Consider the following 25,770-nt stretch of genomic DNA (forward strand, 5'->3'; position numbering starts at 1 on the left):
GTATTTTACTATTAATTTTCCCTCCCTTTCGCCTACTTATCTTCTTCATGTGCCCTTATGGCGCGTCGCCGGGTTTTGCTTTGACTTTATATTCTTCTCCCTGCATGCATTAGCGTAATAATAGTTTCTATCTTACATTCGGATGTAAATATTTTATATATTTTTCTGCTGTGTGTATTAGCAAGTCGTAAGGAGTAATTAAAGAAAAAAATATTCGATAATTTTACACTCGAGTGTAAGATGGATATCTTGACTACAAGTAGTCCAACTAACCTGGTCAAGATGTCAATCGACTAAAGTTGGGTTATTGGGCCGTTCTAAAGTGACTATATATTATAATTACCGTGTCAATCATATTTTAGGGATTTGGCTATTTATTTGGTGATTAATGAAGTACAATAGTATTTTTTCCATGATTAACAAACTTAAAACATAAACTTAATACATGCAAGATTAATACATGCAACTCTAGGTAACCCCTTGTTTGATTCAAAAAAAAAAAAAAAAAAAGGTAACCCCTTGCTATAATTAACCTTATTTTAGAATGAGTAGTACGTAACTATCTTATGTTTTAATGTATTGGTTAACCGCTAACTGTTTCACTCACTTTCCCATGAAACTTAATTGTGCTTGCGTGATTCCAATCTCTAGGATATGTTATGAATGAAGGAGACAATCAAAATTATCCTTTATCACACTTACTCTAAGATGCACACTCTATGTTTTTCTTTTAATAATTTTGATGTACGTTAATTATATCATGCATTTAAGAATTTTAAAATCCAAAGTGTTGATGAACACTATACACATATGACATATATATACTTCCTATATAGCTAATACTTCCTTGGTTTCTTATTACTTAAAAGGTTACAACACAACTTAAACTACGTGCCAATGAGTTTATCGGATCTCATCTCAGAGTCGGCTAATGTTAGGGGATTTGTTAAACATCGCCCACAAATTACTACATAAAGCCCACAAAATTAATACGATTTGACAGTTTTGCCCCTTTGTCAATTTTCTCTGAAAACGAAAATTTCACTCACCGAAAAATGTGGAGTCGTACGGGGACGCCGGGGGAGGCCGGAGATCCAGGGGACGACGAATGTCATCGGAAAAGACGACTGGCGTCCGGAGGAGCCGCCACCACCGTGGCACCGGCGCCTGGTCGGGACGCCGCCACCATGGCGGTGGCGCCTAGCCATGACGCCTATACCATGGTTGAGGCTTCCAGGCGCCATGACCATGGTACTGGCGTCCCGGCTAGGCGCCACCACCATGGTGGCGGCGTCCCGGCCAGGCGCCGGTTCCAGGGTGGTGGTCCGGCCATTTTTTTTTTTTTTTTTTTTTTTTTTTACATTTGACTTGCTTAAAATTCAAAATAAAAATTTTTTTTCTCAATTTCCAACAAAAAAAAAAACACAATATTACACAAAAAAAAAAGAAAACAAATAATTATCAATTTCCAACAAAAAAAAACATGATATTACACAAAAATAGAAAAAAAAATCTCAATTTCCAACAAAAAAAAATATTTTAGAAAAAAACAAAAAAAAATTAAAAAAAAAATGACAAAACAACCACGGCAAGGTGGTCGGGCGCCTGTCCCAAACGCCACTCACCGTGGCTGGGCGTCCTGCCCAGACGCCAGGCCGGTGGACGTGGCTGCCGCCACGAGCTACCACCACCTTGCCGCCACGAGCCAACCACCTTGCCGCCACGAGCCTCGACATCCCCGTACTTTGATTTTTATTGAGGTTGTGTTTTTTTTTTAAGGTCAAGGGCAATATTGTAACTTCAATATAAGTTTGCGGGCTTTATGTGGAGATTTGCGGGCGATGTTTAGCAATCCACAATGTTAGTATGGTCCAGCTCATTATCAACTCTAGTATTGTCAACATAATAATAAGTCATTGCCTGAGGACCAACTCAACCATCAATTTGACATTGTATAAGAGACAGTATGGCAAGAAGATCACAAGTTCAAATTTTAACCATCATTTTTTAAAGTGAAATATTTACTGTTGGGTATGAGGAGGTCTTGAATGAAATATTTAGCGATATGTTGCCTAGGTATGATGCATCCATGCTTCAAACCCAAAGACTTCTCATGTGAGGGGGCGTGATAGGTCATAGGTATAGTATTAGACAATTACATATCCCGAAGGTTCAACTATTAGTTTAAGATTTTAGTTGAGTTGGTCCTTCTGAAGTCTTGTTATCTCACGTGCTCTAGAAATAAATTGCACAATCGCATTAGGCATGGTTGGACATACAAACGTTAGCGTTTACTTTGGGGTTGATAAGACTAATTAAAGCAATAAACGATCCCGAGAGCATAAAAAAGGGTAAAATGATTATGGGACATTTGTTTCCTCCCAAAGCAATGCTCTGAAAGATAAGTAAACCCATAAACACCCACCTAAAAACGAAACTTCTTGGGATTCTCTATCTCTTGCTTAATTCTGGGATTTCTCCCCTATTATTTTATTTACAATTATTATATGGAATTTCATAAATATTAAATTTAGAGTAGATTAAATAATGGACTTTGATTGAGCTAATTTTTCTTTCGTTTAAAAAGTTATCAAGGGCATTTATAAATTTGAATTGAAAATACATTATTGAATTGTATTTTGATCACCAATATGTTGTTGGAATTTTTTATTTTTTTTTGTTTTTGAGCTAATATTAAATTGGTATGAAAAAAATATTTCATACTTCTTTTGTTTATTTTAGTTGACATGTATTTAATATGTTTCTCTTATTACGTTTGCCAACACACAAATTTAACAATTAAACTCACTAAATATCAATAAGGAAAAATAATAACTTTGATACTACGAAAATACACATTGGAAATATTTCACAAAAGCTATTTAGAGTTATCAAAAGTCAAAATGTGTCAATTAACAAAAAATATTTGCACTAATTACGATACAAATTTTAAACATTAGTATCTCTAATAATTTTACAAAAAGTTGATACTCCCTCCGTGTGTATTTAAGTGCACAAGTTTGATTTTGATACTATTTACATGCACTGTTTTTACTAATAATGTTTGTGCTTTATACATAAGATTAAATAGAGTCATGTGAAACCATTCACTTTGCCTTTAAACTATCGGTCTCCTTTCATTAGCTCTAAAAACCACGGGAAATTATGTGATCGACAAATGGTCATATATAGTTCCAAACAACATCATATGCCTATGAAGATGCATCATCTACAATCTTGATAGTTTTTGACATGTAACCTTTGAAATTGGTTTGAAAGTATGAATTAAAATCTTCAATTTTAGACATCTTTTTAGAACTTCTCAGACGCAGAAAAGAAAAAGCTCAAGGTGCTTCCCGTAGACTTCTCGACAACTTGGGAAGTCATTTTTGCGATTGGAGCCGTCTAATTTGCCTTTCAATAATTGTCAATATGTTTGTTTATGTATACGTCTCCTTTTGTTAGCTCAAGGGCTCAAGGCCACCATAGAGTTTTATATGTCTAACTAATGACTGTATATGATTCCAAACAACAATACATGACCCCCTAATGCATCCTCTACAAAGGCGAGAGTGTTCAACACAAGGTCCTAAAAACCTCTTAAATTGGTTTGAAAGCGTGGATTTCTGGTTTATAACCTTAAATTTTTGATAAATTTTTACTTTTCTTGACCCAAAAGGAAATAGTGCAGGGTGCTCCCCATAAACCCTACAATGCTGAGGGAGGCCATTGTAGTGGTTGGAGCAGTCCACTTCACCATTAAACTATCAATATGGTTGTTTGTGTATACATCTCTTTTCATTACCTCAAGGCCGCCACATGTATAGTTAATAGCCGTGTAAAGTTTCTCACAAAATTGTATGACCGCAAGATGCATTCCCTATAATTTTGTGAGTTTCCGACATCAAGTCCCGGAACCTTTAAAATTACTCCGAAAACGTGGATTCCTTCCAATTTGCTGGAGAAATTTTTAGACTTAAAAATGTTATGCATCGAGATAATTCTCAGGCTTCCCAAGGGTCCTCGAGACGCATACTTGGTGCTCAAAACCATCTCATTCATGCCTTGCCCCACCCTCATTTATCATGTCTTAAGATGCTTTGACTTGGCTTTATGATGCCTTGGCTTGGCCTTGTGTTGCTTTGCCTTCCTAGGCCTTGCAATGTCTTGATTTTGCCTCAAGACAAGACACTACCCTCAATTGTCAAAATAGATATTTTCTAAGAATGAGGTGTTTTACGCCTTAAACTTGTGCACGCCCCATGCCCTGCCCCAAGCCTACAATATGGTCTTGCCTTGGCTGGGAAGCAGCTCCAACACCCCAAGTGACATCACCATCCAACACTCCACACTTGGTCCTTCCGCCTTGGCAGTAAAAGCATGTGCTTCTTAGGAAAGAAAAAAAAAATATGCTTCTTAAAAAACACTTATTAAAAACATTATTATTTTTGTTGTGAATAACTTTCGTACTCCAAATTTTCATACATATGCGCTCACTTGAACTTAATTTAGTTGATTCTGAAATTCAATTGCAAAAGAAATCCTCGCTACAACCAACATTAAAAAATGAAACATAAAAACTTAACACGTTTATACAGAATAAAGACCTTCAAGGCTTCTAAATAGTCACTCATCAAAACAAGAGGCTGCCCGTTTCTTGTTCGATGCATACAAATAATATAATTTGGTCTTTGGCTACCTAAGTTATGTAGTGTAGACAAGCTCTCATAACAGGACCAAAAAAAAAAAGAAAATTATATCAATTAGCAAAAAGTTGATTTGGACAATGTTCTGAAGACATTCCACTGCACAAACCCTTCTTTGCCCCAACACATACAAGATATTCAATTACAGAACCAGTGAGTCCATACACACAGAAGAATAATTACAGAGAACCTAAAATTGAATAAACATATTTCTAAATGATGAATTTACAAAACTGTATTTATATGAAGAGCCTTAAGTAATGAAGTCGCCATCTGTTTTACCAAGACTTGGCCACTGCCACCAGATCTCTGCCCATCTCTTCGCTCCTCAATTAAATTCTGGAGCTTCTGTGGAAGATTATTTTCCACGATCAGTTGTTTTGGCCGAGGATGGTGCTCATAAACAGCCTGTTAAAAGTTTGCAAGACATGCAAAAGTCAGGAAAACATAATAATCAATAGAACCCCTCCTTTCTGTGGGTAATCCATAAAAAGCTATTGGATACTACAAGCAACATTCCCCTAAATATAGTAGGCAGTCGTCATGTGACAATGCCCAGAGATGGCACCAAAGAAACACAAATCATACAAGGATCTTTGACATCAATTCGACACATTAATGAGCAATAAGATACCAGCAGGAAATCCAAAATTTATGTTCATTTGTACTATTGCATCACCAATGTAAAATAATAAATAGAATCCAGCCCTGGGCAAAGAAAGGGTTAAGATGACCCATGAGATGATAAAGAAGTCTCCTATTGACCCATGATCCATTACACAATGAAGGTTCACTACTATCACAACATTGTAAAATGCAGAAAATCTGATGAGCCATTTTACTATTTTAGATTAGTCTACATTATTTGATAATACAGAATTCAGAAGAAAATGTATATGGAGAGTATATTACTCAAAATTCCACCTGTATAAAGATGAAGAAAAGAGAGTTGAAAGATTAAAGATGTAAATAACTAAATATGCAGGTCTTTGTAGATTTTGAGACATTGAGCAACAGAAATCTCTTGAAACTTGAAAGGATTCCTTTTATATGCAATTTCCACACTTCTAATTTCAAGCATCAAAATTTTAAATTTATATGTGTCTATAGAACTGAACTGAAAGTACCAACCTTAATTAACTTCAGCAAATTCAGCCGAGCTATAGCATCCTGGTGATCGAGCTTTCCAATAAGCAAAGGTGTCAAGCCATTGACAGCTAATGTGGTGTTTATCCGGGGTGATTTCCTGCATTAGGTATGAAAACGAATGCAAGTAAGAATTTAAACACAGTTGCAAGATAATACAGAACTGCAATTTCACATGCCTGCACATATAACTAATCAAAATAATTCCCCAACTATAATATAAAGCAAGACACAGCACTCGAATCTCACATGAAGGGCTGATGTTTAGCTTAGATAGGGTTCCCTCCCTTTAAGTTGGATTCTGGACTCTTCATAGTCCTCAAGAGGTAACCACTCACAGTAAAATTGATTATTGCAGTGTGAAATCTTACCCTTTTGAAATGACCACTTAAACACATGGTCACTCTACATGTTCACTTGAAAGTGGTCACTTATAACCTTGTAGAGTAAATTATGTATGGGTACATGATAAACTTAATGTGCACCTGTTACATGCAAGACCAATTACACTCGCTCATAAAGCTACATTTTAAAGTTACACTCACTTTCTTGCATCACTACTTCCATTTAGAAATTAATAAGTTTGAATCCTTAAAAGTGAACAAAAATATGACTAGCAGTTGAATGACTAGATTATGTAAAAAGCATTGTAAGGCTGGGAAGAAATCATATCATTACAATTAAAAAATCGGGCAGCTGCTAGCTTAAGATAGAAGCTATGCAAACACTCACAAGAAGTTGTAGGTCCAAAGTAAAAATTAAGCATAATATGAGGATGAAGGTAGAATAGCATACGTTATAATTTTCAAGAAAGGCTCCAAAATGTGCACAAAATGTTGTTCCGGGCACTTCTCAAAAAACTTGACCAACTTCTGAACGGCATCCTTCTTCAATAAAGCTTGTTCAACTTTCCTGTTGTCATTGTCATGTGCCAAACAAACAGCGATAGAATCTAAAGCTGTCACGGACCAAAGGTCATCATCAAGAAGGCTTAAATATACATCCAATCCGCCATGGGCTCTTAACTGTTCCCTCGAGTTACGTGATGCATGTGCCATATCACACAACAAAGGCAATGCACACTGTTTCAAGGGAGAATCTGACATGATAAAATTCATCAAGTGTGGGATTATTCCATTTTCAGCTGCTTGCTCCTGCCTTCTCTTATTAATCTTGCAGAGATTAAATAGAGCATTGAGGACCTACAGAGAAATGAACCAAGTCAGCAATCAAAAATATTGTCAGAAGTACTATGAAGATTATCGAGGTAGCAGCAGAGGGGAGGAAACCCAATATCAACAAGCCCAATACACCCCCTCCCCCCGGTTTCTTGAAAAGCTATACAGACTTAGTTTGGAACTCACATCTTAACCTCACGAAAGAAGCTTTGTTATCACTAAAGTAGAAGTTAGCAAGCATTTCCCACGTTCACAGACATACCATATGACATTTGCTTGCTGGTACTAGTAAAAGCAACCAGAAAAAGGCAGCCTAGGTGCAGCAAAGAAAAAAACTAGATGCAAACTAGCTTATCACGTAATGATTAATACAACAACAAAGAAAGCCTTATTTCCAAAGATATGGGTCTGCTGCATGAACTGATAGTCTATCACATATTCACATGTGGACATCCACAATCTAATGCTAAATCACCTCGTAAGCCCACTTTCTATGTGTCCTTTTAAACTCTCTCCATTCATTTAATCTTTCATTTTCCTCGACTACGCTTGATATTTCCATTACCCCTACATATCACATGCTCAAATCATCATAACCTCCTATATCTTAATCTCAATATCCACAACTCCAACTTTCCACTGCTATATACCTAATTCTATTCCTCAACGTGTTCCTCAACATCCCTCTCAACATACTTTAAATTAGTTGGTGCACCTGGGTGCACAATGCTCATGGTGCACCCGGTCAAAATTAATCTGTTCTTTGGTATTAAACTAGACGTTCTTTAATTTTTAACTATATGTTTTATATTTAAATTATTGTCAATACAACCCATGTTCTTTTAATGTTTAGATATAAAATATGAACATGTGTTTTGGTTTGAACTACATGTTCTTTGGACGTAGACTTGGAGTATAGACATGTTCTTTGCATTTAAACAACATGTTATTTGTTGCTTTTGGGGTTCACATTCATTTGTTATAGTCTTTTTGTTCCATGAATTTAACCTTTATGACAATTGGGTGCACAAGGAGCATTGTGCACCTAAGTACACAAACCATTAATTGCTCAACATATGCATCTTTGCTACACTCATCTTTATAATGTGTTCCTTCCTAAACACCAAACATTGTGACCCATATAATAATGCCGCTCTAATTGTCGTCCAATATAATTTCTCTTTTAACCTTAAAGATACACTGTAATCATACGATAACCCATTTTTCTACTCTCCATTTGAGCAACCTAAACTTTATTCAATGAGTTACATCCAATCAATGTCTCCATTTGCTACTTGTTAGTAGAATCAATCCAAGCTACTTTAAAAATTAACTAATAGGCAACTCTTACCAAGTTACCATCTATTGTTGCAAGTCCTCACAACATCTACCCCTGGCCTCCTTATGCACTCCATGTACTTTATTTTACTCACACTAAGCTTGAAACCTATAGATCCTAGATTTATCACCATGTCTATAACTTGGCATCAACTCGGCCTCCGCCTTTGTGAGTTTATTCACTGTTGATGCCGAGGAGGGTTGTGGTACGTTAACGACAACCAATGTAAATCTATGTCACATCCATGAACATGAGCTGAGAATCTAATAAGATCCCAAATGACTATATTTTCTCTTAACTATAAATCATCAAAGCTAGTTAAAGTAGAGCACATAAAAACTGCACATGTCAAAGTGTTGCAACTAAAAAAAAACAGAGGAAGTATCTTTTATTTATCTACAAAGTAATAGAAGGTATAAAAATGTTCTCAGAGCTCAATGCGACATGGTAACTCATTGCACGAAAGAATCGCACGACTAACAATAAACATGAGAATGCTACCACTAGGAAATATAATAGAGAGGAGAGAGAGTGATTCCCAACCTCATGATGAATTTGGGAAATAAGGGGCCCTTCCTTCAGCTCCAGGTTAGGTATAAGATGTTTAATTGCTTCAGCCCTTTGAAGATTCTCCAGACAGTTAGGATCAGTTGATAAATGGTTAATACACTTAAGTAGCTGCAGCAGAAAATATCAGCTACATGTTAGAATTATTTCTCAACAACATTCAAATTGTGAAGTAAGATAATAGGTCAAATAAGCATGAATAAAGATAAGAATAATTTCATTGTCGATTGGAAATTTGGAACTATGATGGTTAATTTGTTATATATAACAGATCAATAACAATCACAGGGTAATATAAAAACACTAACAATCATGGGGTATACCTTCAAAAGAATATGGGGCTCAACCCTGTTGAACATATGAAAAAGTCGGGTAAGCAAGCTTTGACTACACATGTACGACTTCACTGTGGTATCTGCTTGAGCAAACTCAAGAAGGAGCTCTGCCACCTTCTCAAGATACTCCCTAGAAACATCAGCATTCATTGCAGAGACCATATGAGAAAGCAGCCCAGAAGATGTTGCACTCCCTGGTCTGGCATTTAAAACACCTGAACCTGAGAGTACACCTGATGCAGTCTGTGAAGCAAGCCCAGATGTAGAAGCAGCTCCATCATTAGAAGCTACTGACATGAGCTTTTTAACTGCTGCTTTATTTGACATTCTTGGTGTTTCAGGATTTCCATTTTCCCTACCACGTCCTGACACCTCTGCACAACAAAAAAATTCAGGCAGAAAGTGCATGAGTAATAAAGCTGGGTGTTCAAAGTAGTTACTGTAGGCAGACACCATAATGTTTTGAGCATCTAAAATGAATTTCATTAAGTAATATGACAAATACTTAGTTTAATGGAGCAACATAATATGTATTGAGCAAGGGAAGTTAACTCAAACAAGACTTTGCAGAACTGTACCGCTTCCTCACTTCTCAGCATTTGATTTTTACCCTCTTAGGTTAAAAATTCATGAAGAGGGAACTGATCAGGGTCTACTGCAAAGGCTGGGTTTCATACAAGTTTTATACTTTAACCAAGCAAAATTAGGATCTGAGTTTTGAAGTTCAAAAATAATAAAGGGCAACAAGAAGGTAAATACCCTAGCTAAACACATTGATTGTGAAAATGGCGCAATATGGGGATCAATAGAGCGGCCTGTAAGAGTTGCTAAACCAAAGTTTAACTCTGCATGCAAGTCACAACCAACCTCAGTAAGTGGCTTGTGACAAAATAACTGTCTTTTTCAAGACGTAACATTGGTTTGCCTCCAAATGTTTGGTGCTAAGGCATGAGAAGTTTTTAAACTAATATTACACAAAATTACCCAAAACTTAGTGTAACTCAGCCAAGCAACTCATTACCAGATTATCCTAACCCAATTCAATCTGAACAGCCAATTTTCCACCTCATATAAACCCCTACCTAATTCTCCCACCTTCATTCAAAACTAAATAATTAATTCACTACAGATTGCTATAAAAATAGGAAATGGCCTGCCTTCAATCAGTCTTTAACATCCTCATCACATGTCAGACAGGAGTTCTAATTCATGACCCAGAAGTTAAGAAAAGGATTTGTGCTGCACACATACCAGTACACCACCCACTGACCCACCCACCAATATACACAAGGAGGAAAGGAAGGGAGAAAAACAGATAGAGATAATACCTGCGAATTCTGCCATCAGGAAATCGAGTTCACCATTTGCCTTCTTATCATTAGATGCATGCAACAAAGGAAGTATGCTTTCATGTCTCTCCATGCCTGCAAACTGGCGCACATCTAACTGACCGGAGAAATGCCGAGAAGGAGGTTCCTTTTCAAGCAAGCTAAGGAGAGGACGAACTTGGTCTTGTTGAGAAGAAACTGCATAGGGAAGCCCATTGGAACCACCTTCTCCTTTTGGGGGCCTGTCTGTTGACGTTCTATTGGAAGAACCAGCAGCTCGCTGCTGTCTAAGATCAATTTCTGCTCGAGTAGCCTCTTTAACTACATTAACAAATTTATCCGCAGCGTCAGCTGACCTGGAAGAGGCTGAGGATTCAACAATTACATGACTTGATTGAGGTTTATCTGCATCAACTGAGGAATACTAGAATTCAGGTTGATGTACAACTCGCTTTTAAAAATGTGGAACAAATGCATGTCACATACCAGTTGATGAGGAGTGTTCAGCTGTACTGTGTCTGGCCCTGAGATCAACTGGATCTGATCCAGAATGAGTTGCTTCGGTTGGACTAAAAACAGGGTGGCTAGGATCTAGCTGTCCAGAACGTGGCCTTTGAACTGAACCATCTGATGTTATTCCACTAACACCAGATATGGAAGCAAGTCGAGTCGCCTCATTCAAGCTATGGAGAGTATTGATAAGCCTCAGTAATATCCCATTTTTGGCAGCAATCCGGCAAAAATCATTTCTTGGTGTTGATCTCTGAAGTTTAAAAACCTGCCACATGCCATCGATAGCTAGATGAACCATTTCCCTGAACAAATGTAAATTTTTTAGATGAATATAAGCCTTGTTAAAATAACAAGCAATATCAAGATATAGCAGGGAACATGATACCCTGCAAGCAAAAACTTAATTCAATACAGCAAATCTTTCACCCCCTGCATTAGAACCAAGAAATTCCATTGGAGATCAGCTTGTTTGGTTGTTCTTTAGCATTAGTAGGGCTAGAAAAATGACAGAATTTTATAGAAGAGAAACTTTGAGCTGGTTAGGGAACTCAATTTTTTTATAACAAAAAAAATTGTTAGAACTGCACAAAAAAAAGTACGAAAAGAGGACAAGGTGTCCTCATAAAGTGACCGATAAATCAAACTACACATTAGCCCATTTCTTTAATTTTCCCTGTAGAACAATTTGAAATTCCCTGCCGCTTTAGAACAAATAGAAGCTAACATAGTGACATTATCCCACAGCATAACACGCGTGAGGGACATGACACCTTGTAATGAAAAATACATCGATTTTCATCCAAGCACAACCCACAGAATAGCCATCGTGGAAACTCTTCATTTCATTGTATCTCTTTCTATGATCACTTACTAAAATCTCCACATGCCATTTGTCTCCCTATAGCCACCTTCATTTGGAAAAATAATGCCCCATACAAAGTAAAAGCCTTTGCATGGACATCTTGTTTGGGATGGCAAAACACTATTGAGAAACATCAGATTTGGCGAATATGAATCATCCACTACTATGTGTCATGTGCCAAGTTATTAAACATCGCACCATCTCTTTTCACACTACAGGGTGGCAACGTTTCTTTGGGGTGGGTTTTCCCAACTTCTGCCTTTGCTCCAAAGCTAGCATCTAGCATAAGTCATGGAAATTCTTGGAGATCAGCATGTTCGATTGTTCTTGCAATCATGTGGTTGTCAAGAAGTGACATTACTATCTTTCTTTCACTTGGCTTTAAGGGTTGAGTTTAATCATATGAAGTATGGATGTCACACTTATTTTCAGATTTACAATGTTGAATTGTTGAGGTTTAGTTGACTACTACAATTACAACTTTTAAATATTTTAAAACTAAAAACTATACTATAATATCCTCTTCCTATTACAATAATACTAATTTCAAAACAATATGAAATTCTTAATCTTTGTTTTGCAGCAAATGAACCACGTAATCCAATGGTCTAGATTTTTGTTCTTTATCAATCTAGTCTGAAGTTAGAGATCACAAAATTCATATCAAGAGATGATCAGGCTCCTGCTACTAGGGTTAGGAATAAAGAGCCCAAGTATGAAAACTAACATCAAGCTTTCAATATGAACTAACCAAAAAGTCAAAAACTATATTTTGGAGATCTTTATGGAGAACACTGCTAGCCAACTTCACAATAAAAGATTGGAGGTCAGGCAACCATTCACCTGTATTTAGCATAATCAGCCTCCAGAAATCCCACCAAAACTGGTATTCCACGGCAAGCAATAAACATTTGAAGGGTCAAAGAGCTGCAGAGAGAATATCATTAGGGTCAAATACTACAAAACAACATATTCAGGAATGAATTATTGGAAGTAACAGTAGTCTCCCTTCTCTTGATGCCCACTATATTGAAGGTTCCACGGATTAAAATGCAATTTTTATCATCGGTTATGTTATTTGTTATGTTATTGCCCTCTTCTAATTTATTTGATAAATACAGTGTTAAAAATAAATAATAATAAATTATATATTGTAAAAGATAATTTCATTGACTCTAATGTCCTCAAATAAAACCAATAAATTAAAGTACAGACAAGCAGGAAATAAAACCTGGACTGGCAGAGCTGCTGCAGGAAATATGCTGCTTCCATACGAACTTCCCGAGGACGATCAGGAACGGCAAAACCCATCACAATAGGAATCTGTGACATATAACATCAATAAACATTACTGCACCACAACCAGACATAATTTGCCAAAAAAGATACAATTTATACATCAAAGGATTTCAAGATAAAGACCTCAATACAGAAACCAAAAATCTATGATTTCAAATACTTGACATGTATTCAGTCTGAACTTCTATCAGTTCTTTAATTTTCACATAATTTAATGGGCATTGTTTTGTGCATTTAGAACAATTGGTTAAAATGTACAATAAATATAATGCTTTCTTAGGTTGCCAGGGTCCTAAACTTAAGAGATTTGATGTCCCCCTCAGAATGTCTATATCCAAATTCTATCATCAATCAATTTGCCACAAATCCAAAGCCCAACTTTTCTTCCCACCCACCTAACAAATGAAGAGGGCAAAAGGTTGCAAAGATGACTTGTTCCACACACGTCCTTCTCAAATGTTTTCACTAGCATGCTTACAAACAAGGATACTAGAACAGTTCCCAATTCCCACCACCTATATCCATCACTTTCTCCATGGAGTGAAAATAAGTTCACTCCAAGCTGTCAAAAATAAAATAGAGTAACAGCACACTCATTCATCGGTATAAAATTAACACAGGCAAATGAAAAATAAATCCAGATAAGTGCTTTTTCCATTGTCCTATGATCTAGTACCTTCCATTAATGTTGTCATTTATTGGGCAGTAAGAATAACAATGATGCACAATATCATAAAATAGCAGTTCAACAATTAATAAATAACCAATTATAAAATTGGTAATACTTCAAACAGGTTTCTAAACCGAAAAATGACAGCCATAAAGTAACTAATTAATATAAGTAGAGTATATAAAATTTAGATAAATGGCACTCCAGCAGGGCCAAAATTTACGCTTAAAATTATGTTCTCCAGTCACTAATTACAATCGTCATTTGAGAAAAGAAGTATAGTATTTCACAAACAAAGAGAAACTCACCAAGCCAACATGACAAGCATTTTCCTGGAAATCAGTATTATCCTTGATAATTTGATTTATCACTTGTAGTACAGAGCAGATAACCTGCACTCGTGTACAGGATTTAAATAAAAAGTTATGCCTTGTTATACATATACATATTCTACAATGGACAAATGCCCAAAAGCTACCAAATGGAATATAGAGTAGTTAGTTACATACACGAGGTCGGGGAACTTCAAGCAATTCCATGAGAGGAAGCAACCCATGCTGCTTGACAAAAACAACTTTCTGCTCAGCACGCTGATTAAAGAATGTGATGAGCTTCTGACATGCATTCACGATCACATCCTCTGGTTCCTCAGGCCTTAGAGACGCAATTAATCTGCTGAACTCTACAGCCTGTCAAGAACAGAATATTGATAATTAGTTCAACCACTCAATAGCCGAGGAACAATATTTTTGCACATGTGAAAGAAAGCACTGGAGGTTTACAAGTAACAAGCAAAGACATGGAGGTTGCAGAGAGCCATCACAACTTATAAGCCATAGAAATGCAAAAGTGAAGGTTTCATGTCATCAAAAAAAGCTTATTCGTCCACAAAACACAGTATACTTTTAATTTAACTTATACCAAAGGACACCTGGGGAATAAAGAACCCACTAAAATTGACATCATACTCGAACAAAACCATTCACAGAAATTTGATTAGTAAACGGCAGCAGCATAATTAGAGGAAGATGTATTCTCACAAGTACAGCATAAACCCATTTGGAGTTGTAAAGTTGACTTGAGTTATAATAGTCAATATAGAGAAAGTGGTCGGCAATAGATTCTTCATAAAAAACATTGGATGATAAGTTCACATCACATCTCAGGATTCATTGAATAGTACATACCTGAAGAGGAAAAAGGTTTTCTCCAGGCATTTTGTCATCAAAAACCTGAGGAGCAAGTTTTTACAAGCATCAGATGCGACCTAGAAAAAACATGCAGCGAAAAAAAAAACATCACCTTTACAAACATACCAGACTGCTATCTATATCAATCACATCCTCCTTCAACGCACGTATCATAACACGGAGTAAGTTACCTCCATTTGTTTGCCCCATTTCATTCTCCATCTGTTTCTGTGCAATAGCAGCCCTTAACCTAGTTGCCAAGTCATTCTTTCCAGACTCGGGTGCTGCACTGTTTGGGTTGACATGTGAATTGGATGTAGAAGCAGAGTTATCAGCTGACCGATCTTCTGTATTTTTGTCAAGTGGATGAAATAAATCCTCTAAAGATGCATCCCCAGGTGTGTCACTAAATTTACTGAGCTCATTCCCCGTAGAAATGCCCTTTTTTGCAACCTTCAAGATATAATTAACTATTGTGTGAAAACTATTAATGCCTATCACTGAAATTCAATAAGAAAATTTCTGCTTTGGTGCCCTGAGATATGGAAAAGTTCCACTTATAGACCTACATTTTTCAAATTTCCACTTTGGTAACATTATGTATACCACAAGTATGAATTAAAAGACCACACACCAACGGTGTTGAAATTTCCATTAAAAGAAGATGGCCACACCAGATACCTTTCGAAACATAATAATTAGCCTGAAAATTTTGCTACTTTGGTGACCCAAACGAAGTTTTACTAATTACAAGACTTTTATGGATAATCCAACAAACTATTTATGCATTTTGGTGGATAAAAAAGATTCTATTTTGGCTTTATTAATTTTTCAAAATGATTGATCATTAATTATTAAAATAATTAGAGCTTTGGTAGTTTCATTAAATTTGTAATTTTAAAATATTTATATGTATATATAGTTTTATGTTTATAGTAATTCAGTAATATATGGAAAATTCAACTCCTTCCATCCCACATTAATTTCCATAGTTTGATATTACTCAAAGTTTTTAGGACAGACACTGGTAGAGCGTAGAAAAGGCGATACTTCAATAATCAATAAGTAGTTAAATTCAAAAAATAAATAACCACATAAAATAAAAGGGAATTATGTCAAAAGGTCAATATAAAAGCATAATTAACACAAATTTTTCCTCATGACTACTTCAGTATGTACATTTTAAATATCAACTTTTTATATTTCCATAAACATAAATATATTATCAAAGAAATTAGTTATTAAATATGTGCCATGGAGACAACGAAAATCAAATTGCAAAAATTAATATGGGAAAAAGGTAGCACTCCCTCCATTTTGGACCAAAATTGAGTTGTTAAATGTAAAGGAATTAGTGGATTCAGTTTATATTAAAAAAAAAATTATAAAAAAAAAGGGAGGGCATGTGAGACGGTGAGAGTAGAAAAGGTTAGTGTGTCACAATGAGTACATAGTAAATATAATTCTATAATGGTGGTCCCTTATAATTTAAGGTCAATTATTTCAAAATGGCCAAAAGAGGTGTGTCAATTATTCTACTACGGATAACAGGAGTATAATTTTTTGGAAGATAAATACTTTGGGCACTAAATCATTTCTGATACATACAATCTAAGTCATCAAATCTTCACGATAACATTTTAATCAAACTAAAAAAAAATATCTTTCATAGTAAAAAATTGGCAATTAGCAATTCTCTAGAAGACAGAAAACATGAAAAGCCCTCTTAAAAATAAACATTTATAATTTTCAACCTAAAATTAAACCATACAACCATTAACAATGATCAAGTAGTTAAGCATCACATTAAACGATCAAAAAAAGTTAAATAATCTCACCTTCTGAAGATTCTCATCTTGATTTCTTGTCCCAAAGCTGAATAAACTATTCATTTTATGTACAGTGCTTCCCTTCCCTTCAATTTTTCCAGATACACCATCCTTTCGCTTAGATTTGGGAGATCCCAGCTCACCATTGGTCAACACTTCATCAGGATCAACTGTATGCCTATCACTAAGCTTCTCTGACACGACACCTTGTACACCAGCAGAAATCATAAAAGTGGATTCAGCAATAGATTTATCATGAATAGCTAGCGTTGGAATCTGGTCTGCTGATAGATCTCCACAATATCCTATCCCGTCCTCAGACAGCCCTTGATCACCCTCAGCTTTACTTGCATCAGCATCATCATTCAGCAGGGCCTCCCTTCTGGCAACCTGCCATTTGAAATAACTATTTAAACAACAGAAAGAAAAATAGCAAAAAAGGGGAACCGGAGGAAAAGAGGATCTGCACTGCTCAAATGAGCATTGCAAAGAGCAGAATGGTAAAAGTCAAGAAGCACCGATTTCAGGACAGGCCACCAGGAATTGGCCATTGATTACTAAGTTTATCCACTTATCTTACTGCCCAGCAGAATAGATTTATCGCTGGGAGACTACAGATTTTTGATAACATTTGGCAGTAAAATATGTGGGAAAAAATCAATCATAATGGTTAATTAATATCAATACAAATATAAATGCTCCCTTCAAAATCCGAAGCAACAAACAAAGTTGCATCAAAAATATAGGAACAAGCAACTATAAGTTACAAATCTTTTTTTTTTTTTGCCTCAACCTAATTTTCACATAGCTTAGTCAGGAGGAGAAACTTACTTCATCCACACATTGGCTTTCAGCTGCACCATTTTCATCCCCATTAGACAATTCTGTTTCCATCAATGCATCTTCCTGTGTACTCCTGCAATAATATAATAATAATTACTTTTATCCCTGGAAAACTAAAACTGAAAGTTCAAATCACAATGGAAGGGCCTGAGGCCATGAGCAACTATTGAAAAGTATGTTGCATCAAAATCGATTAGAGATAATAGTAACATGGAACACATAGAGGACATAATAAAGTGCATAGTTCATAAGAGGCTGAAGGAGTTGTAACTATGCAGGACTACCAAAACAACAATCAGAAGATGCATGGAATTATTAGCCTCTCTGCAGCAAAGAATCATATAATAAAGGTGACACCTTGCTTCTCCGAGATGAGCAACAATTGAGCTAACAAATTGAAAAAATATACACAGATATTGTTCAGTGTTTTCAAATTTCAACCTAAGCCATGTCTACTTACAAACCTCACAAGTCTCTTCGAAAATGTCTGTTGTCTTGTTAATGCTATGATAAAATACAGTTTTGAACAAAAATAATCACTGTCCCTCACCTCAAAAAAGATCATGGAGAACAAGTAATTGCCAGATATTCGAGAAGGGAGGAGCATCATGATCTATAGTCAAGTAGAAGAAAAAAATCGACTGATTAAGCTTTTTTCTCCAGCCAATATGCAACATTATCCATCCAGTATCTCAATGACATAAAGAAAAAGGGAGGAGACCTGAAAAGAATCACAAAGGTCTAGTGACACTCAATGGATTCTTTAAAGGTCATATCTCATATTTAGTGAGCCAAGTGTATGAGACTATAACCCAAAGGAAACTTCCAAAGCCTTGATCCGATAAATAGATTTTTAAGATGCCAAACTCGTGAAACCTATATCTCAAGCGTCCTTAGGTTCTCCATACAAGTTCCGACTCTAATTGGTCTTCACTCATCTACCCCCTAACCACAAGTTCACAAGAAATTTAACAAGTAGACATCCACCAGTTCCTTGTGTCCTACTCTTTAAGAAGAGAATAAAAGTCAATAACCACAATATAAAATTTATAGACCTCATTAAAGAGCAAAAGCATAACAATCACGCAGTTCATCTATTAGCAAATATGCGAGGAACAATGATTCCATAACACTTCCACTCTGCTTGTCTTATTATAGAGGGTCTTATCCTCCCTATCTTTTCTTGATCAACATACTCAGTCAAGATCCACCACACAATTGAGTAAAAATTTACAAGGAGCTGTATATTTCTAAATGTTGTGCTAAATATGCATTCCAACACATCAGCATATTTCTAAACTTTCTTAAACCTTATCTTGAGATCTAATAGATCCCATGCATATGAACTATGTAAGCCTAGAAGAACCAGAAAATTGAAGAAAAGATTCCATGCATGTGAAACAGAGACTTTATAACAATTAGAAGAATGTAAGTTTTGATAGCATAACTGCAAAGAAATTTGCAAGTAGACAGCTGTACCTTATTGCATCACTTGTAGGAAGAGATGGCTGTAATGTACGCCTGTAGTTAAGTATCCAAGGGTGAGAAAGCAGCATTTTGGCATCAGGCCTTTGTCTGGCATCCTGAAATGAGCTAAAACGTTCAGAGAGACTATTACACTAGATCCCCCACCCACCCGTTGGAAATGCCTCATTTCTTGTCAGTTTCAGTGGTATTGTACATGCAAACTACAGTAGATGAGCATGTAATAGGTTCTTATTAAAGATGACGGTTGCACACATAAAACAATCAAGAAGAATCTTCTTCTCAAAGACATGTACATATATAGTATTTCTCAAAACTCAAGCATAAAAAGAAATAGCAATTCTTTTCTGGATTAAAAAATCTAAATGAATGCATAGCAGCATATCACACACTCTGTAAATATCTGTAAGTTATGTGATCGTATATTCAGAATAAATCATGAAGTTATGTGGATATTGAGGAACAACGGAGACCACAAAGTTGCCTAAAAAAGATTGACAAGTCATTAAGCTCTTAATAACAAGATGGATTATTTAGCAATTAGCATTCCCTTTGGTCCTATATTCCAAAAATGTTTCTCAGGATGACTTTTAATAATATAGTGTAACTAACATGTGATTTTTCTTCAGTAAGAACCTGTATAGATGTAATCTACTTTCATTCTTATTTAATAAAAAGATTCTTTATCTTAAAAAGAGCTTGTCAATACATTCACCAGAAAATATATTGGATATTTCCACTGCAATAAAACTCGGGTACGATACATTTAGAAGTCATGAATTGAAAATCAAATTATTGGCCTCACTAATCCCACTAGTACAGCCATTGTGCAAGATTTCAATCAAACTATATCAAGGAAAATGTATGCCATTTCTATGATTAAAATACAATGACAGCTTCACAATCTCTTACCTTCTGGAAGCACAGTCGCAAAAAATCAGCCATATCAGCAGATAGACCATCTGGAATTGGAGGATTCTCATCCTGATAAACAAGATGAAGAAATTCAAAATTTTAAGATGACGCATAACAGCGTTAAGTAACAAAGACTCCTGACATTATGATCTGTAGATTCAGCTTTAATTATATGGATTTAACATTATATCATACAATAACTTGCAAAACACCAGAAAATTGTCTGGATCTATGAAATATATACTCAAGACATATATTCCTTAACCATTCTTTGTGAGTATTTATTATGCATTAAATTTTTTCTTCGTTAGGTTACATTGTATTTGCTATGTTTTACTAGGTATTGATAGAAACTTTATGGTTTCGAAAACTAGTCAAAATTTTAAGTTTGGCTCAAATTATGATATTCAAACTTTCAAAGTAAAAATCCTGGGGTAGTACTGGGCCACACTTGCTCAGAAAAAATTGGAAAAGCTGCCACACAACATGATCGCGCAAATAAAAATTACATAGAGCTAACAAAACAGCTTCTCAGTCACAGCGTGTATAGCTTGACTACAAAAGTAACAGTATAGTGCAGATTACCAAACCTGAACAATACGGAAGAGAGCAGGCATAGGCTGCAGGTCATAATAAGGTGGTACACATGTAAGAAGTTCGATCACAGTACATCCAACACTCCAGATGTCTGATGCAGCACAAACTCCTGACATTTCAATCACCTGAAAGGTGCTACAACCATCAGAAATTAAAAAACTTGAACATATCACAAACATATAATTTGAAAAGCAGCAGAAAATTTATATAAGCATATTGCTAACAATTTCACTACCACCTGCACCATAAGGAACAGAAGGAATGCTAAAAATTACCTCAGGAGCCATCCAATAAGGCGTCCCAACAACAGAATGTGTATTGACATCTGCCTCTGTTAACTTTGTGGCCACCCCAAAATCAGCAAGTTTGACTAAACCCTGTAAGATTAACAGTCAAATTGTAGAGCTATTCTGATAGAACAACTGAAAGCATATAGCAAATAAGGAAGACCAAAATAAAACATATAAATGAAACAAACTTGGGCTGACAAGTACCTAATTCACTCAAACTCCCTGGGCTTTTCACAACTAAGCGCAGACATTTGGTCTGATTTGGATATCGACGAATAGCATTAACACTAAGTGCCAACTGAATTCACCTAAATCGCTCAAGACCCCCTGGGTTTTGACTTCCTCAGTTCCTGGTTGCCACCATGGGTCTCCGAGACAAAATTTTGTACTTAACACCTGGCAACCCAATCTTCTAAGGCTGATAACAGCACAAACAGACTCTTAGCTTATGGTGAACACTCTGTCACTCTCCCTTTCTCCTGTTATCTAATTTCGTTTTATATCAAGGCTTTGCTGAGGTCAGGGGCCCTTGTATTGACTTAACACCATGGAGTTATACAAGCAAAACATATTGGCAAGCTCAAAACACAGAGTCAAAGAATTACTACTTAGATACATTGACAGGCCCAGGAAACGTCATTAAGAAAAACAAAAACTTTGCGTCAAAAAAAAAAAAAAATTCTCACTACACTTCTGCACCATTTCACATACACAGCTCACAAGAAAGCAACTATTATTACCTAAGTAGCACATAAGATAGCATCTGAATGACTCAATCAATCACTCAATAAATCCCAAGAAAGGCATGTCGCGAAAACTCCTCCATCCTAGATTTTTATTACATATCTTAACAAACCTAGTTGCCAAAAGCCAATAACAGACCTTTGACCTAGCAAATTTGCTTACAATAAACTCCAAACAATACAAAATCATATGCAAAAGAGAAAACCTAGGAGACAACAAGGATATATGCAACTAACACTTCCATCTATTTGTAAGTAATAGCCAAAACTGACCATGTTGTTAGTAGACTCATACTTCTTCTTTTCAGAGCATCCTTAGAAGAAATTTTTCCTTTGGAAGCTTCCATGCTAAGAAAACACTGCAGGAAAAGCCTTTGATTTACATATAGCCTTTCCTGGATCCAAAACATATCTAAGTTTCCAGCCTTGACTCCATGTCGATATAGAATATCATAATGATGACTAAACAATCTAGTCTACAAAAAACAGTCCTTTTCTGAAAAATTACTAAATTACTCCTGAATATCATATTCAGAATGTTTTCTTGCTACTCATGTGTCACAAGCAATACCAGCCAGTTCAAGTACTCAACAATGTAGAAAAACCACTTCAATCACCAATTAACAATATAAATCCAAGCACTAACAGCCAGTTTAAGTACTCAACAATGAAACCACCTCAATCACCCTTTTATCAATATAAATCAAGCACCTATACAAATTCTAAATCTAATAAATTTAGAATTGAAACATCCAGAAAAATTCCACCGTCATGAGAACACATATAATATTAGAGACGACGGAATAAGCCCGGGTAGAGTCAGGAGGCTCCTCAATCATTCATTTTCAAAACTCCATCTTCATTTAGAAAAAAATTCCAAAACTCCATACCTAGAAATCAAGGGCAACGGAAACGTAGAAGAGAACCAATAATAATTACAAAAAACAATAAGAGGCTAAAAGAAGTGGTATAAGGAGTAATCAAATATAAAAACTGATTTGCTCTTCTTTAACAAGGGTAAAATAGGAACCAGTAGGAGGGGGTTTTAGGAAACAAACACATTCCTCACAGCCAATATGAATCAAGTCACACATTCCGCAGATTTCAAGTCAACCGTATCATAATTACTACAAAATTAATGAAATACAAACTAGTCTACCTCTTTTGTAGTAAGTATATTGGCACCCTTGATGTCGCGATGTATAACTCCTTGTTCATGGAGGTAGACAAGGCCTTCTAAAACCTAATCAGGTATAAATAGATAAGCACAAGCAATTGAATAAACAGTAAAATCGATGACGTGAAGAAAAGGAAGACCTGAGCAATGTAATGAGCAACTAGCTGTTCAGGAAATGGCCCAAACTTGTTTGGCTTGATAATATTTGCAAGTGATCCATTTTCAACATATCTGTAAAAACAGGATTTGGCAACTAGATATGAGTTATTTACGCAGATGCATACACTATCTGCAATCTCTGCATCAAGTCAATCAAGCTTAAATAGAATCACTTACTCAAGTATAATGTGAAGGTGGCTTTTCGTCTTTAAGGATCCTAGATATTTTACAATATTTTTGTGGTTAAGGTTCTGCAAACAAACAATTTGCTTCAGAAAGAGTATGCATGATGCAGAATATACAGAGGTTTGCACATAAGCATCAGTTTCCATAAAAGCAGCAGCATTACACCAAAAGGCAGCAATCACTCTAAACAAAGGAATTCCGTTAACAAGTTGCCAGTAAAGTGACACCACACATGCAAGTGTGTGTGAATGTGTGCTCACACAAGCATGCATGAGTGTCATTTAGATCAACAAAATAAACCGATGAGATGTTACACAACATTCATGCCACTCAGTGGATGCTGCTGTACAGCTCTCAGCATCAGGATGCTGAAAACTGACTGTAAGTTTGTGAAGCACCAATATTTCTCAGAAAAATACTTTAAAATACTAGTTTAGCAGAAAGCATAGATATTGGCTTGCTTTAGGGTGCTTTCTATATCATAATATCCTCCACTTATCTTATAGTATATCAAGCAATCACTACCTACTAAAAACACATGCCCACATGCAGGCAGAAGAGTTTTCAACAGAGATACAAAGCAAATTGTAATAAACTCATGTTCAATTGAAAGAACTTGAATAATATTGTAACAGTTGTGATAGCTTATAAGAATTCAAATTCTGCAAAGACGAAAATTACCTTGAGAAGGTCAATTTCTTGCTGTAAATATGCATTCCACGAGCCAAGCCAATTTGCATAAATGCAAAATAAGCCAAAGGTAAGTCTTATTTGAATAAGAGAAGGAACAAAGGCAATATGATATGATTGCAATATGAGGGAATGCAAGAAATAAGCTTAAACTTTCAAATATATGACCATCCATATATGATAATTGAAGCATTTCAAAATATACAAGTTAAACAATATGAAGTAATAAAGTAAAAAAATTAAAGTTTAAAGCAATGAGAGGGAAACACAAAGCAAAGAGATATGTCCTTACACATCGATTCCATCATATTATGTAAAGTTAAAAATTACGTGGTAAAGGGGGATAGCCAAGAACAAAGAACAGACCATAATAATATTGAGATCCTCCTGAGCTATATTTTCCAATGAAACCTGTTTAATAGCCACAAAATCTCCATTCTCCAAATCCAAACCCTTGTATACTCGACCATAGGCTCCTTTTCCAATCTCATCTCCAAGCATCTGCGTATCAAGTACAGACAGTCACAGCGGATAATAATCAAATGTAGGCAGAGCGCAGAGCCCTCGTCTTTCATTAAAATTCACATTCCAAATCAAACCCAAGAAGATTCCATACCAATTAATTCATTAAAATTTCAATATTATTCAGCAAATACCAAGAACCTAATCTTTGATTCTCTTACTACATTTCTCAGTTCCTTCAAACAAAGCACAAGAACTACAGCATACAAACAGCATCAAACGAATAATTAAACACCGAAAACCGGCAAAATCACAACCTCTTCTAACGTAATCAAGAAAACATTTTACATTTTTACTACATTTCATATCCAAAGTTCACACTAATTACTATAAGCGCAAAAATTAAACAAGTTTGACAATAAAACACTAAAATACACAAATGTTAGCTTCATATCAAATTCAATATCAAAATTCTAAGCAAAAAAGGCCAAAATTCACTTTCCACAAATTAAACAGCAAAGAAACCACAATTAATCAGCAAAAATCCCCAAACCTAATCACTGCAAAAAAAACCCTAAAAAAACAATTAATCAAAAAAATTGAAGAAAAGCATGGACTTACATATTTATTATCAAGGGTTTTGGATTTATGAAAATGCGACGAAGTCATTTGACGAGACATTGTCGAAATTTGTGAAGTCGAGTTAGGGTTTATACTATGAATCCATATTCAGGCGAGTCGGAAAAAGCTGATCGCCGGAGAAAATGCGGGGAAAGAGGAGAGAGAAAAGTTAGGGGTGGAATTTTGCTGTAAGGTTATTATTATATAATTAAGGATTTATTTTAATTTAGCAAATCATGTAATATAATTATGATTATATGAATAATATGGTTGTGATAATAATACTTCGGTGGGGACAGTCCTAATACAAATGAAAATGGAAAAATAAGTGATGTGATATTCTTCCCGGACGATGGATTACAGCCGGGCGACAACCTGTGATTGGGAATGGAATATTTTCATTTTTTTTAGGGTTGTATTTTGATCTTTATCTAGATGATTATGTTTAGGTAAAGTTACTGTTATTCACTTGGAGCTAAAAGTTCCGAGTAGACCTGATTAATCCATGCCCAAACCCGCTAAAAATGGTGGGATAGTGAGGTCTTTTCGGGCCATTTTGGTCCGAGCCAAAAAAATGAACTAAAACAGTATAAAAACGCATTCTTAAGCCCGCGCCGGCCCGACCTGATTTCGGGCCGAA

At 35.7% G+C, this 25,770-nt stretch overlaps 1 protein-coding gene across 1 annotated transcript; it reads right to left on the bottom strand.

Annotated features, from left to right (window-relative positions):
• Positions 1–4,548: 4,548 nt before the first annotated feature.
• Positions 4,549–25,352, bottom strand: LOC110691996 (MAP3K epsilon protein kinase 1-like). The gene is made up of 25 exons (XM_021868985.1): positions 25,131–25,352; positions 24,414–24,548; positions 24,039–24,059; positions 23,349–23,422; positions 23,153–23,243; positions 22,995–23,078; positions 21,078–21,179; positions 20,796–20,927; positions 20,203–20,274; positions 19,285–19,388; positions 17,794–17,878; positions 16,972–17,352; positions 15,260–15,586; positions 15,131–15,175; positions 14,453–14,632; positions 14,252–14,335; positions 13,206–13,297; positions 12,818–12,901; positions 11,086–11,414; positions 10,600–11,013; positions 9,260–9,645; positions 8,913–9,047; positions 6,648–7,054; positions 5,838–5,952; positions 4,549–5,114 (listed from the first exon to the last, which is right to left on the bottom strand). Exons 1-25 carry the CDS (start codon positions 25,188–25,190, stop codon positions 4,932–4,934), a joined length of 4,122 nt encoding a protein of 1,373 aa, XP_021724677.1. The 5' UTR covers positions 25,191–25,352; the 3' UTR covers positions 4,549–4,931.
• Positions 25,353–25,770: the final 418 nt, after the last annotated feature.

This window comes from Chenopodium quinoa, unplaced genomic scaffold (genome assembly GCF_001683475.1).
Source record: "Chenopodium quinoa cultivar QQ74 unplaced genomic scaffold, ASM168347v1, whole genome shotgun sequence".
NCBI lineage: Eukaryota > Viridiplantae > Streptophyta > Magnoliopsida > Caryophyllales > Amaranthaceae > Chenopodium > Chenopodium quinoa.